This window comes from Candoia aspera, chromosome 3, assembly GCF_035149785.1.
Source record: "Candoia aspera isolate rCanAsp1 chromosome 3, rCanAsp1.hap2, whole genome shotgun sequence".
NCBI lineage: Eukaryota > Metazoa > Chordata > Lepidosauria > Squamata > Boidae > Candoia > Candoia aspera.
In genome coordinates this window covers 116,712,286-116,727,959 of record NC_086155.1, presented here as the reverse complement: position 1 = coordinate 116,727,959, position 15,674 = coordinate 116,712,286, and the positions used below count along the sequence as shown (strand labels likewise).

The 15,674-nt window shown below is 36.4% G+C and overlaps 1 protein-coding gene across 1 annotated transcript in view; it reads right to left on the bottom strand.

Moving 5' to 3' along the window:
- XRN2 (5'-3' exoribonuclease 2) overlaps positions 1-15,674 on the bottom strand; it is a 79,388-nt gene that overhangs the window by 46,184 nt on the left and 17,530 nt on the right. The window contains exons 7-14 of the mRNA XM_063298701.1: positions 10,207-10,279; positions 8,546-8,596; positions 7,992-8,149; positions 5,233-5,307; positions 3,403-3,536; positions 2,468-2,525; positions 2,280-2,387; positions 1,571-1,615 (exon numbers count right to left, since the gene is read on the bottom strand). Coding sequence (XP_063154771.1) covers positions 1,571-1,615; positions 2,280-2,387; positions 2,468-2,525; positions 3,403-3,536; positions 5,233-5,307; positions 7,992-8,149; positions 8,546-8,596; positions 10,207-10,279 — 702 coding nt within the window. The remainder of the gene's footprint in view (positions 1-1,570; positions 1,616-2,279; positions 2,388-2,467; positions 2,526-3,402; positions 3,537-5,232; positions 5,308-7,991; positions 8,150-8,545; positions 8,597-10,206; positions 10,280-15,674) is intronic.

The window sequence follows — 15,674 nt, the reverse complement described above, 5'->3', positions numbered from 1 at the left end:
TTCCAATTCCTCCTCTGACTCAGAAAGTGAAACTAATTCTGAGTCAGAGGCAAGCTTGGTTCTGACAGATGACCAGGGTGGTTGGAGTTGATAAAAGGGTACCAGGTTGAAGAATGATTCAATAATTATGAGAAATTTTGCATGAATCGTAAAAGCTATCCTGAGTTCAGCTGCCCTTTACTCAATGGTATATATGAGAAAGTGGACAGACTGAGGTAGAAGTGTCAAGGTAATGAAGAGATAATTCCCAATTATTTTCAAGCAGTAAGAAAATTACATTTTAAAATTATCAAAAGGCAGCAAGGGTTGGGAAAAAGATGCAAAAACTGTAGAAAAGTAAGACTGTGAATGATATCAAATCAATATGACTGTAGGCTTATCCATAATTCTATTTGGGAATAAATAAAATTTAGTGCATTGGAACTTCTGAGAAAATATACAGAGCACTGTGTTTTTGTGCCTCAGATTTAAGTTAGGATCTAAGGACCATATACCGAACGTGTTTGTGTATCCAAATAATACTATATTGCATGGAAAGTAATTTTTAGACTGAAAAAACAATGCAAAGCTTATTGTTCAAGTTAAAAAAGACCGCATTCCTAAGCAAGCCAGTCCTTGAATATATACATGTGTCATGATCACCGTTGCGATGCTTGTGACATCGCAACGGCTCACATGACAATGCAGGGAAATGGGTACCGGGCGGATTAAGGGAAAAGGCAACTAGCTAACAAAAGAGAGCAACAGGTGCTGGCAACAAAGTATGGACTCTAGCCGGAGGCGCGGAAGAGAGAGATACAATGTCGCAAAGAAGGTAATTGACAAGACCAGACCACGAGGCGCACCCGAGCTGTCAAAGAGATTACGAACCTGATCGCCCGGCAATGAACCATCACCGGCCGGGAAAACAGTCAAGGAAACGCCCGGAGCACAGGAGGGGCTCCACGACCCCTCACCTACCGAAGACAGAACCGACGGGGCTTGGGGCGCACCCGAAGTAAGAAGGGGTGGAGCGCTGACCGGCGCGGGCTATTTAAAATCCCTTTCCGGCGCGCTCCACTCACCCTCAGCTTTTCTCAAAGGGCACACATACTGTTACTCAAATAAAACCAGAACCTAAGCCTACACTAGCATCTGCGTTTTTACTGGGTAGCAGGCAGAGCCTGACAACATGTTCTTTATAGTCTGAATTTATTCTCTAGGGCTGAGATTCAAAGAACTGTTCAGCCAGTACACAGGTGCTCAGGGAATTAGCAAACTTGTGTTTCTGTCACAGTTGCAACTCATGCTGCATGCCTCAGAAAATATCTATTAGTTTGTAGAATCAGGATTAGTTTGAGAATCAGAATTCAACAAACAGGGGTAAAAATTCCACTGAATAAATATAAGCACTGGGGTATTTGCAGCAGCGATTTGCATTTCAACCTAGAAAAACAGCTACAACATTTCATTTTTATTCCTAAATAACTTTAAGACATGCCCTCCCCATACCCCAAGGTAGCTGTCACTAAATTGTTCTATTTATCTTAAAGCCATGATGAATAAATAGAAATAGGAGACTTATATTCACCTTCATTCTTTTTCTTTTTTCTTTTTGTCTTCTTTTGAAATTTTCCTGTGTGCCACATAAAATATATGGAAAGCATTTACTAGCCTTTGCTAGGAAATTAAAATATTCAAATAGACATTGTTCATTTTTGCTAAACAATCATTTTGCAGAAGAATCCTTTTCCTGCTTCAAGGTATCTTGCTCTTCTAAACTAATCTGGAATCCTATTAAAGTACATACGTGCAAACTGTCAATTACCTAATTCACAGATTTTACAAGTGGGTCATATTCAGATCATAACATCTAACTTCTCTGGATGCAATTAACAAACTATGGACAGTTCTGTTTAGTGTATTATGTCAGCCAAAGGCTTTAATTTACTCCTCTCAGAAAAACTAGAAAAATTAGCAAAAGTTGGTTATAAAGGAAGCTCACATGCGTGCACACACACACAGATTTTAGATATACCTTTTCCTAACTAACCAAAGAACCAACATTGTTATTTGAATGTTTTTCCTTAAAATCCTCAATCCATGTTAATTAGAAGCAATGAAAAAACAAATCTTGAATCCAATACAAGTTCATTAACAGCTTACTGAGGCAAACTCACTTCCATTTGATTTATAGTAGAATGGAATACTGTAGAATGGAATAACCATACTTATTCATTTTTTAATAATTGTTGGTAAATAAAAACACACACAACGGAGTTTCATAACAGCCCTTTCACCTCATCATCTTTTCGCTTCTTAAAAATGCTATCTTCAACTTCTCCAACAGCCAACATTATCATCTGAACTCTCTCCAAGTTGACATAACCATTTTCTGTAAGATAGCCCTGTAAATTGCAGAATACAATTGTAAGTAACTTTTCTCCTTCTTATGTTACTACATGAAGTGGGTGAAGGAAATACTTACTCCAGTTTTGTGCACAACATTTTTATATATGTTCACCAGGCGATCAATTGCTCCTTCCCTGCAATATAAGAACAAAATCTTTTTGCCCATTTCTTGGATGGTGTCACTGTAAGGGCTGTATTCAAGCTGTAATTCTAGTGATGGTATGACATCTGCTGGCAGAACAAATTCTTCCTCCCTCCTCCATGCCACAGTCTCTAAATCTACTCTGGAGGGCTGGGAGATTTTGAGAGCAAATTTGTGACACACAGAGTGAAGAGAGCAAAGAAAAGTCCTATCGAATATGAGGAAGTATGCTGGTGCAACACTAAATTTAGCAGAGTTTGAACCAGTATTTAACATTAACCTGTGAAGTTACTACTGACAGCCATTCCCTACTTCTATAAAGTTTACTGAGCCTAGAAGGGACAGGTACATGGAAAAATATTTAATTTAATTTTTGCATGAGGCTCTTCTAAATCCCCTGTTGAATAAGGTAAAAATCAACAAGCCTACACAAATGACTAAAGAGCAGCCTGCTACCAAATTAAGAAGAAATGAGCCAAGATTCATGAGAGACAGTAAGCAAAGTCTCAAAAAAGCTGGATATATCATGCACCATAATTAAGCAAGGCAAAATAGCAAGATACTTGAAACTCATGCTTTTCAACAGCCCTGTAAAGTTCACTAGATTTGGAATAGCAAGAATTCTATTATGAGCTGGATCCAAATGAGTAAACAATTAAATACTGAAAACCCAAGGGAGCTTTGAGCTTGTGTTTCTCAAACAACACTCTCCATTATACAGCAAGAACTTTCAAAACAAGATTTAATATGATACAGATCTAAAGAACAAGAATCACTAATCATGCCCAAGCTTCATTTTTTTAAGTGCAATAATCAATACCTATCTAACAACATTTAATTGTTTCTAGATATAAAGTTGTTTCTCTTACCTGATCTCTAATGAGGGTAAATGAGGGAGGAAATCATTTCCCACAAAGAAACACATGAAAACCCAGTCATCGACACTTCTTTCAACATCAAAAGTGAAAGGCAAGCTGGCCATTGTTAGCTCTCTTTCCAAATACTAGAATTTTTTTAAAGAGAGTGAGAGACACACACAAAATTGAAGCATTTTCTCAAGCATTAATAGAAATCAAATGTCAGATGTCTACAAGTAGGGGTATTGTGGATGTGTGTCTGAGAACATAAAAAATGTCTTTTCCTTTCCACCAAGCAAGAGCAGTCCATCTCTTATCAGAAGGCTAGGAGCACAAGTAGCAATGTTCCCCATCAGCCTGAATCTCTATAGATCTCCTTCACTGGCAGGTATTTATTCCAAATCAATTTCTGATGTTCTGAATTCCTCTCCAGTAACCTTGCATATTTAAAATGTTTTCATCTCCCAACTCTTTCTTTTAGCAGCCTAGGCTTGCTTATTTATTTATTTTTGCACCCATCCTTTCAAAGGAAGGCTTCATTTGCACTAAAACACAGTCCAGCCAGCATCTGCTTTCAATATTTGGCCTAAAAAGGCTACGAAGAGTGCTAAGCAGCATTTCCATCCCACAAAATGTCCACTCTAGATCTTTCTTTTTTCACTGCAGCATGCACCTTTACAGGCAAGACTAGACTCTGGAGAGGACACCTTTACCTTTAAGGTAAGGAGTCAGAATGAGGGAGATGCAGGAGCTAGCAAATGGAAGCCTTAGGAAGCCAAAGCCAATGCACAGACAGAAGCAGGCTTGATCTAAGAGATATAAAAAGGCTACTGAGAGAGGATTAAAAGTAAATCAACTGTGGCAAAAGTGGGTTTATTGGGTCAAAGGTTGCATGACTTTTTTTCTTAATTTATTCTAGGAATAAAATAAGTATAATTGAAAATTTTATTGTCACAAAACCAACACTGTAAGCTTAAGCAGTTTTATAGTGATGATAACATCATCTCTTATCAGCTTTTTTTTTTCCTGCTAGCACAGTATCTTAAAGAGAGCCAGTCTGGTGTAGTGGTTAAGGCATCAGGCTAGAAACTGGGAGACCAGGAGTTCTAGTCCTGCCTTAAACATGAACCCAGCTGGGTAACCTTGGGCCAGTCACTCTCTCTCAGCTCTAGGAAGCAGGCAAGGGCAAACCACTTCCGAAATCTTGCCAAGAAAACTGCAGGGACTTGTCCAGGCAGTCACCAGGAGTCACAAACTGCAAACTGACTCGAGGGCATACACACATAGTATCTTAAGTGTGGAGGGTTATTATGCTCTGTCTCTTGTTCACTCAAAGGACCAAGTGTTTGTAAACAATTAAATATTTAACAATCACATTATATGAAGAAATAATATGGGATACAAGTTGTTTCTGTTTCTTCTGTTACTGTCCCTTACTCTGGTCAACTGTCAAATACGTGCCTTCTCACCCCTCTCACAAGTTCTCTTAGCTTCCCACCAACTACCCTTACAAGGAAGTGTTCAGTTAACCCAATCCTTTAGTAGAATTCAAATAATTTGTCATTTCATCATGACAAAGGAGCACCTTGCCTTACATTCACCTTTACCTGCTTAATGGCAAAATGCTGACAATGAACGAAAACAAGAAGGCCAAGACATCTGGCTTCTCTTCGCTGATTGTCAGAATTAAATTCTTAGCTACTATGGCAACCCTGTTTGCTGACTGCTGCATAACATCTCTGTGCATGTTTACTTAGAAGTATTTCAGTGTGTGCGATGGATCTTGAGACCCATTGCACAGGCTAGCCGTCTTTGTTCAAAATACATCCTAATATTACTTACTTCTCTCAAAACAGGTAAGCGAATAAATATAAATTCTTGTTCCATACCAGGAGGACAATCTGCAAACTGATCATGCTGCAAAGATGAAAAATGACATACCATTTACACTAAGGCTTGTTTTGAAAGATCTTGTCTTGACACTATTGCCCTAAAGTAAACCTAATAAAAAATTCTCTAAATTAACTAGCATTTAGGAAGTGAGTTTCAGATTGTGGTTTCAATTATAAATTTAAGTGAAATCTTTTCTTTTATAGTACAAAGTTTATTCAGAAAAAAGCCCTACTCTGTTCAACAAAAATTATTCTTGTGTTTATGAATACAGCCTGAATCAGGCACATGCCCAGTCTTCTAACACTAACTCTGACCCCACCATATTTATGCATATTTTGCATTTATGTAAAGGTAATTCACCCTCATGATCCACCAATCCAAGATAAACTCTGTTTTTATTAGGTTTACTTCAGAGCAATACTACATTCATACAGAAAACAAGTAATGGCTTAGCATTAGCGATGGTTTCTTGATCATCACAACCACAGCTTGTTTTCCCTTTTATGCATATTCACAGATAATATCCCAACTATCCCAGCAGTATAAGAAGCAGGACAACTTTACCACATCATCCAGCCTGGTTGGTTTTAGAAAGAGCATGGAAGTCTCCTTGGAAAGTTTGCTTTTTAGAGTGGTCCACATACTCATAGAGGCACACTTCCCTTTCCCCCTTCTTAAACATGTCTTATTGGGGGCTTCCTAATTATTTGAATAAATAAATAATTATGCTTCTCTATTGCTGCCTGACATTAACAGTAGTTACGGCTTCCCAGCTTTAAAGTTATCTATTAGATTAGAGACTGATTAAAATACAAGGTTCTTAATACTGATTCTCTTCTCTCAAATTCTACAGCATGGCATACGTTCCTTGAACACAATTGATTCTCTATCACTGGAGTCTTGCCTATTGATCAGGGACTCTGGGATGTTTTGTTTTTTAACAATTTCCACAGCCTGAAAAAGTTTGAAAACTCCTGCTCTAGTGGCTACGTGGTACATGAACAACCTGGACTGCCAAGATCAGTTATAATAGTTCCCTGGTGGCAGATATTTGTTAGCTCAATGTTTTAATATGTCCTAAGCTGATACTAGCTAAGAGCCTTGAGATTTACTTAGCAACAGAGAGAGAAAAATGTTTTACTGGTGAAAAAAAAAAGTGACAGAAATCAGTCCTTCCTATTCCTTTTGATAGTTTATCATTTTTCATTATGGGGACATAAAAATCAGGTATTTTTGTCAGACTGAAACACAGATGTAATGGCAGAGGAGTTCAGAAAAAAGTCCGCCTTCCCCAAGGAGGTCTGTTTCCCTCTCCTCACCAGATTTTTTTTTAAAATGGGGGGATTGTGAAAGATATCCCAATACTTTCAGTTTAAATTAGGAACTGTTAATAATGATAGAACTTCAAGTGTGACTGAATGTAATTTAATGTAGTAAATGACATATTCTGAACCTTGGTTGTTCTCTCCTCCCCAATTTTTCACCCTCAATTTTTCCTGAAAATTAGATCTTTCTGTATCTGTTGGATACAGAAGACGACGACGTCCACAGTACATATATTTTTGTTTTCATTTCATCATTTCTTCTGTAAATATTTCATCTGCATATTCATTTTATTGATTTTGTATAAGTTTAACTTTGGTTTAGTTTTTATTGTTCATTTTTATTGTAGCTAAACTGTGCACTGGTGGAAGATACATTATAAAGAAATATATTGTTTGTTTTCTCTATTAGGGTAATATTATTTTTTAGTACTTGCCTCTCCTAAAATTCAAAAATGAAGAAATGCTATATTTCTGGAGATCAACAATTTGTTGCTTTTTGGTAGCAAAAATAAAGTACATTCAATAAATTTATAATAACTGTCTGAATAAACTATACTTTCACGCCAAACATACTAATATAAGCAAAGCAAATGATTCATAATACATTTCATAAAGCAATGAAGAAACACAAAAGATATTAAAATTATTTCATATATTTCCAATGTTCCCCCAAATTTCCAGTTTTGCACAATGAAAAAAATGGGGCAACATCTATTTTCCATTGCTTCAGATATCCTGAAAATTCTACACCTCTAGACCAAAACTATTATCATTTACTTGTAATCCCTAGTAGATGCTATGAAAATACAATTAGGTCCCTTTCCTCACAAAACAGTGACAAAAGTCCTATGTAATTCGGACAAGGCAAGAAGAGGGTGGCATGGAAGGGTGAATGGTAAAGTCAAGCCATGTGGAAGCAAGGGATTGCCTTTTTAGTTCTGTGGATCCATGAGACTTTGCTGGGACACAGGAACAAACCAGAAATTAGTCACCAATGCTGGGTTCAGACATAACTAGAAAATACTAACTTTTGAACAGTTAAATACAGGACTCCTGGCTGAATCATTACAACAAACTAAGACTCATAAATTACCTTTAATATTATCGTGGTTTCAAATGCAGCTTTGCTGCCAAAAACTGCACCACATTTATTGCCTGAAGTAGGTTCAGATGTTCAAGCAAATGAATCCCATGATAAGCCAGGACAATAAATACTGCTTCCTTACAAATGGTTCAGAACTGCTACCATCCCATAATATATGTTAGATAAAGTGACTATTTATCAAAGGTGAGCTTCATGGTTAAGCAAGAACCTCTATAAAGCACCTCTCAACCTAGTTACACTAGGCTGTAATGAAAAGGAGTTAAATAAATTCAACCTACCTCCCCTTGTTTTTCTTTTGGTAGGCCTTGACAGTCCTTAATTTCATGTCCAAATTGGTTGCAAAGACCACATGGCTTAGGCTTATTAGGCTTAAATTCTTCTCTGATTATAGTAAACTGTGGTTCATGAGTAGCTAATCCAAGCATAATGAGGTCAGCTATAAACAAAATAGAACAAACCCCAGCCATTAATAAGGGCTCAGTTCAGATGAGCCATGAAAGTTTTGGAGGACTAAACATAAAACATAGGTTTGTTACATTCTCTTCTCCCCAACTCTTGTGCACAATTTACCAGAATTAGCAAACTATCATTAGAAATAAATACATGCCAGAAGGGAGTGTAGTAAATAGAAAATGGAGGGAAACCATGTGCTAGGAGACACAGGAAGAAAGTATAATTGGTTCAAGCATCTGAACTGACACAGCATGAGTGGTGGTTTAATATTAAACCCCAGGCAAATGAAGTTGTATTTAAAACAATAGCACACAGTGAACTGGTTCACACACATTCTTCTTTTATTTGTTAATTCAGAAAAACCCAGAGATGGACTTACCATCAGCACCACATAAACAGTGGTGAGTGTTTGGGTCATGGTTTGGCTGGGCTAAAACAAAAGAACATTGATTCATTATAGAGGTCTGATATTTCTCAGACAAGATACAACAAAAGATGGTTAGACTCATATTTATTAAATCTTGTATTTAAAAAGACCCTATAAAATTCATAGATGCATCCCTGGTCTCTAAAGAAATAAGAATGGTAACAAAGAAAATGCAATCTGGAAAAACAACAGACTAAAAAGACTTTTCACTAGAAAGTATTCACTAGAATACTAAACGCAATGCTCTATTAGCTCCAATCACTGCCACAATATTTAATTACTGTTTTGCCATTTAATCAAGCTCCGAGTCATGGAAAGAAATTGATCGATGGTTTATTGTTTATTCTGTGCTGGCACTTAGTAGCCACAGAATTTTTCTCCATGATGATCTGTTCCTAACCTGGTCTTTCAGGTCTTCTGTCCATTTAAGTAAAAATACAGGAATGGTTTACCATTGCCTTCTCCCGTGCAGTATGAATGGATGCCTTTGCCATTGTCACTACAGTGATCATCTGCCTCCAACATCTTCCTATATCGCTGCTGCCCCGTATAGGGCAGCTGGGATGACCTTCACGCTTTGGGTGACACTGCTGGGCATATACTGTATACTCTTGGCATACACTGCCAGCATTTTTCACTCATCCCTCCCAGGAACACTCTCCCGCCATAGCAGGACTTGGGGGAGGGAGGATGGAAGGAAATAACCAAGTGTTTAATTTCAACATGAGAGAAGAATCATCATAATCTTACAGATCTATTTCATTTTTCATCATATAGCACCGTAACAGCCAGGTCAGCAGCCCAAGTAATTACGTCTTCCAAAATACTCTATATTTACCTTATATAATCCAACTGATTTATCTGTGGCTCACAAATATAATTCAATAGATATATAGTATAATAAAATGCAGTATGATAAAATAACAATATTGAAATACATAAAAAAACAATTTAACAAAACCAATAGCAGCAATGACATATAAAAAACATGAAATCAGATCAGAGACACTGAGAAGAAACAGAGTGTGCATCAATGTATCTGGCTAGCCAATTGTCAGCATATATTGCCATGGATTTTAAATTCTGCTGTATGGTTTCTTTTGCCCTGCTCTATCTGTAGGTGCAATAACTTCCCGTCAAATAAGGCACTGATTATTGAACGAAGGTTTGAAGACAACCTCTTTGCTCTAGAAATAAACTGCTCTAGAAATAAATTGCTATATAAGTCAACTTTTAGGTCTCTTCAATTTAGCCTATTTAAGATTACTCTCTCACTTCACAGATGCTTAATGCAAGTTGGTTCATACTCTAATATGAGGTATACATTTGTTAACATACTGTAACATTTGGTATATAGTTTAAGTTGCTATACAGACTAACATGCTCTGAGTTATTTTTTGTATGTTTATATTTTTGCTTAAGCTGTACATGTATTAAACCCATTACAACAGTCACACAAAGAAGCTTTTATTGCTCTGCACACATTCAATGACTATTTTGACAAATGCTGTTGTATAAAAATGTACAGTAATCGATTAATTCAGATCAAACTGCTCAAAGCTATCTTACTAATTCTATTGCATATTCTGCTGTAAAAAGCACAACACCCTTACCTCTTTGCCTTCGTATGTAATCCATTATTTTGTGTTCACCCTCACCTGGAGCGCTTGCATCAGATAAAATAACCTATCAATAATAAAAGGAGGAAATATAAGATGTAGGTTGAAATATTCGATACAAAGTGTCATCGTGAAAATTACTACTACTGTTTATTTGGCACAATATTTTGCAAACTTTTGATGCCCGGGGCACTTTTTTAAAAAACAAAAATTGGAAGAACGCTGTTCTTTACATTCTCAAAAATACGTATCCGGGGGAGGCCTGGCAAACTGAAGACGTCTCCACGAAAGTGGAGCTGACGACCATGGCAAAGACCAAAGAACTGGTGAGTAGACTGGTTCTCAGAACCTCTTCAGACAATCAATCAATAATATTTATTCAGTCAATAACCAGCAAAATTTAAAAGGAGAAAAACAAAGTAAAACAAAGAAATACAATATACTACCAACTAATAAAATATATTACATAATAATATAGCATTCACTCCGCTATTACTATATTAATACATTTGTAACCTAGGTAGTGTGAGCCTAAAACATTAGTAAGTATAAGATAAAAATAAAAATATATATCCCCTAACAATTTATGAGTTAAGATATTTCAATCTGATTTTTAAAATAGGGGAATTACTTCTTTAGCTGGTTTTGTCTTATTTTCATTGCGGCAACACAAAATTTGGCTACTGCACATGTAATGTATGGCTTTAGATCCTGAAGATGGTTCACGTAAAAATTATCTGGATTCCCATGGAATTTATCTACTAGGGGCAAAATGTAGATTGACCTAATGTCCCTATAAAATTTACAGTGCAGCAGTACACGTGAAACGGTTTCAACTTCCTCTTCACCACATGGGCAGATACGCTCAGCTATAGGGATTTTATTATACCTGCCGTGAAGTAGTGCAGATGGAAAAATATTGAATCTAGCTTTGAAGAATGCAATTCTCAGCTTAGGGAAAGTCAGATTTAGCAAATAACTTGCTGGTTCCCATACGCCCCCGTTTATCCAAATTCTATCGTGTTGGGGCAGCCTGTTAACTTCAGTCTGGAACTCCATGTCCCTTATTCTTTGAATTACTTGCTTAGCTTGGTCATAACCTAATGATATTAAGAGTAGTGCAGAGAGCCCATATGAAGCCAGCTTATATTCTACTGCCTGCTTCCAGGGTAAAGAGAAGTTTCTGTTAGAACTAGAGGGGTCAAACTAACTGGGAAGAATTGCATTTTTAGCAAATAATTTATCATCAACTTCCAGGCCCTCACCTGAATTGACGGTATTCCGATCTTGAGCCTTAACTGGGCATTTGATGTGCCATTGGGTACGGCTAGAATTGAATGCATGAATTTTGTTTGCACTGTTTCCTGCGGCTCCTTCTTCACATAAATTCCTATTTGTGCCCCATAGAGAATTAGAGCCAATGTTTTGGCCTCAAAAAGTTTTAAAGCCACAGGTACTAGTTGTCCTCCACCAGTGTAAAAAAACCATTTAATGGTGTTCATTGACCTAAGGGCTGATTGCACTATGTAATTCTGGTGTGCATTCCAAATACCTTTCAAGTGGAAGACCACTCAAAGGTATTTAAATGCATTAACCTGCTCTAATTTATGCCCTTCTACTCTCCAGGAATGCTGCCTACCTCTCTTAGCACAAATCAAAATTTTTGATTTATCCAAGTTGAGAACCAAATGATTTTGTCTGCAGTACCTTAGTGTTTCTGCAATTGCTCTTTTCAATCCAACAGGGGTTTGTGAAATTACAGTAGCATCTTCAGCATATAGGAGAATTGGAATTTTGCACTGTGCTAGATTGGGTGCGTGAATATCCATATTATGTAAGAGGTCCACCAATGAATTAATATAGAGATTAAAAAGGGAGGGGGGAAGAATACATCCTTGTCACACTTTCTACATGTTTACTATGGCAGAGAGGGTCCCGCAGGGTTACACCTCACTCTTAAGGTGGAATTGGAATATAATTTCTATATGAGATGGAGGAGGCGCCTATCAATAGTTGTATTTTTTAATTTTTCCCAAAGAACATTTTTGGATATTGAGTCAAAGGCTTGTTTGAAGTCAAGGAAGGCTACAAAGAGGGATGATTTCTTTTTGTACGTATATTTTTGTACAAGATGGGATTAGCCATCTTGCTTGCAACTGCGGCAGAGCCCTTTAAAGGACGCTAAGTTCGCAAGATTCACTTTCTAATCACTTTCAGAAATTGTGTATTAATCATCTTAAAGCTAACAAGAGACCTTCAGAATGACAAGTTTGAAAAGTCACCAGGTAAGTTTAGCTTCAACTCTGAACAAAAGAAAAATTAATTATAAACTTAAGAACTTAAAGAATTTGAAATAAACAGCAAAAAGCTAAATAAGATTTTGATAAGAAAGTTATATACGGATTAAGGATTCAGTTAAATTTGGAATATTGACTTTTACTATAAGATCTTGGAATTAACTATAAAAAATAGCTTCTCATGGGAACCAGATTTATTTTGGCTATCTTAGATTATTTAAGTCATAACAAAGATAACTGACTTTATGATTTTAGTAACTGGACACTAGAGGGGACTAAAGATTTTAAATAGAAGGAAAAAAAATACAAGCCTGCTTTTGGTGTCAGTCACTACTAGGACTTACAAAATGACACAAAACATCATAACATTGGAAATATTAAAGGAGATCTTTGAAGAATGGAGCCAGAAATTAGTAGCTATAATATCAACAGTGTCAGTAACAATGTCTGACTCTATAGATAGACCATGTTTAAAAGATGCTAATGAGGGAATAACAAATCCTGTGACAATAATTGAATGAACTAAAGATTAAGACTGTTAGAAGTAAAAGGAAGGAATATAAAGTTGGTTTATTTGATCAAGGTTACAAAAAGACGTGTTTTTTTTTTGCAAAGCTCTGGCAACCCTTTATGAACTTTATGTTGACACTAGGATTGAAAAGTTGATGTTTTATGGATTTTCTTATAGATAAGGGATGGGATATGGGATGAAGCGATATCTGTTTGTAACCTTATGGTGGTTAAGAGTAATTAAATTTGTCTATATGTTGTAATGAATCACTTCTTTATATATGTCTTTTCCTTTTTTTAATTTATTCTTTCTTTTCTCTTTTTTTCTTTCTTTTTCATTTTTCTTGCACCTTTTATTCTTTCTATTTTTTTCTTTCTTTAATTTTAGTTTGTATTAGTTTTTACTATTGTAATCAAATTCCTCAATAAAAATTGTATTAAAAAAAGCACTATACACAGATCCCTTTGCAATTCGAAACCAATCCAGTTTTTAATTACACTGCTTTGTCCAGTTTAACACTTTCCCAGTAATACTTCTGAAATACACCCATGCCGCACAACTATAAAACCATCCGCGTGTGACTCCTGCGTTCAGTCAGACTACCAACAAATTTACCTAGCCCTGAATATCTGAACTCATTCAGAGTAAAGAGCTATTCCTTTTCTAGGCTTCTGTCAGTATCAGGCTTCAATCCTGTCCCTTCATACTGCTTTTCACAATTGTCTGGTAGAATACACACTCTTTTTTTGAAGAAGACTGTCAAAATAGATGTTGAACAGGTCTGCCTTTTCTCTGTTACCACTATGTTATTTTAAAGGAATCTGAATCTTTTACTGTTCTTAGCTCTTTCACCAATCTCGGCTTGTTCTGAGATTTATTTTTTTTATAAAAAAGTGTCTACATACTCTTTCTTAGTGATTCCTTTTTGACATTTTATTTGTATGCTTTCCTCTGCTTTTTCCCAGATAGCAAGATTTCTGTGTCATCAAACTGATTTCTTCTATCTTCCATTTTTTTCCTAATTTGAATTACTTGTAATTGTGTTTTTAATGTCTTCTTTTTTAGGGGCAACTAATCACCTTTAGTTTCTTTTCCCATTTGGTGGCCCTGCCATCCTCAGTACAATTTGCTCTGAATTTATTAAGATCCATTTTCTTGAAATCCAGAATAAGCAACAGGCTACACTCTACTTTAGTTTCCCTTAAGATCAAGAACTCTATTAATACATGGTCACTTCCCCCAACGTTCTTGTTACTTCCACTTCATCAGCAAAGTTTTATCTATTGGTAAGGGTCAACTATGGATACTGGTCTTCTTGTGCCTTCTTCTACTCTCTGAAAAAAATTGGAATTTCTCGAAGGACTAGTTAATTTTCCAACAGACACTATAATAATTAAAATCCCCCATTACTAAATTTTCATACTTCTTGAAAAGAACTGCAATTTTCATCATCCATATATATATGTCTTCAATGGGTGGTACATAGTGGAGATCAACAAGGGTGTTGCATTTATTCCTTTCCCCATTTATTTTAACCCAACTGCTCTTAACCTGTGCCATCAAATTCATTCCCTTTCCTTGCTTTCAAAAAGATGCATCTTTCAACTGCCATATTCCAACTTTAAAAATAACCCACATCTGCATTATACTCATCAAATCATATTTACCTTCCTGTAACATGAATTAATGTTCATCTTGTATATTTCCTATACTCTGAGCATTAGCATATAGAAAATGAAGACCAGGAACTTCACAAGTTTTTCTGATTTTTCCCTGATTGTCAGAGTGCTAGAAAGTGTTTGGCCCGAGAGATCAGAAAAATCACACACCAGGCATTTATATAAATTTATTTACAGAAAGCACAAAAACCTATTTACAAGCTGTGCATTCACACATGCTCAGAGAGGACTGGGAAGAGAGGCTGTGCTGGAAGGCTACAAAAGCGAAACTAAAACAAGTCCAGGCAAGTTCTTCCCCCAGGCAATGCAGCTTTTTAACACCCAAACTGAGGACAATTAAGTTCGACCTCTTCACCCTGCCGATACTTAAGAAAGTACTCAATTACAATGGTAACCTAGTGGTTTGGTCTGTGCAAAAGCAAAGAAATGCCAACATGGTTTACTACGCTCCAGAATAGTTTTTACTCATTTATTCCTGCAATGCACAAGTCCTTACCTGAAATTCTTATTTCCCAACCCCATAGGAATCAATATAAGTTCATTATGCTTTAGCCAAATCCATTCTTCCCAGTCTTTGAAGGAACTGGCCATCTCATTCCATCATCTAAATACTACTGACCATAATCCCATCTTTCTGGTCAACACTATTTCCATAGGCACTTGTTCAATAAGTTGTTATATTTTCCAGTTCTTTTCTTTTCCAGGTATCTTCCATGGACTGGAAGGATGAATGAAAAAGCATCTGAGTTCCCAGGTTGTTCAGTTTCCTTCCTGGACCTTCAAAGTTGGAGGCCATTTCATTTTGTCTGCTCTTGACTGCATTTTGCTCTACATCAACAGGAAATAATATATAGTATGTTGGTGGACCTGCTCCATCACATCCTTGATCTATGACATCAGCATACTTCACAAGTTAATGGTCTATCTTGCACACATCAGCTTTTGTTCCTCATAGAAGGAAATCACTAATTATTA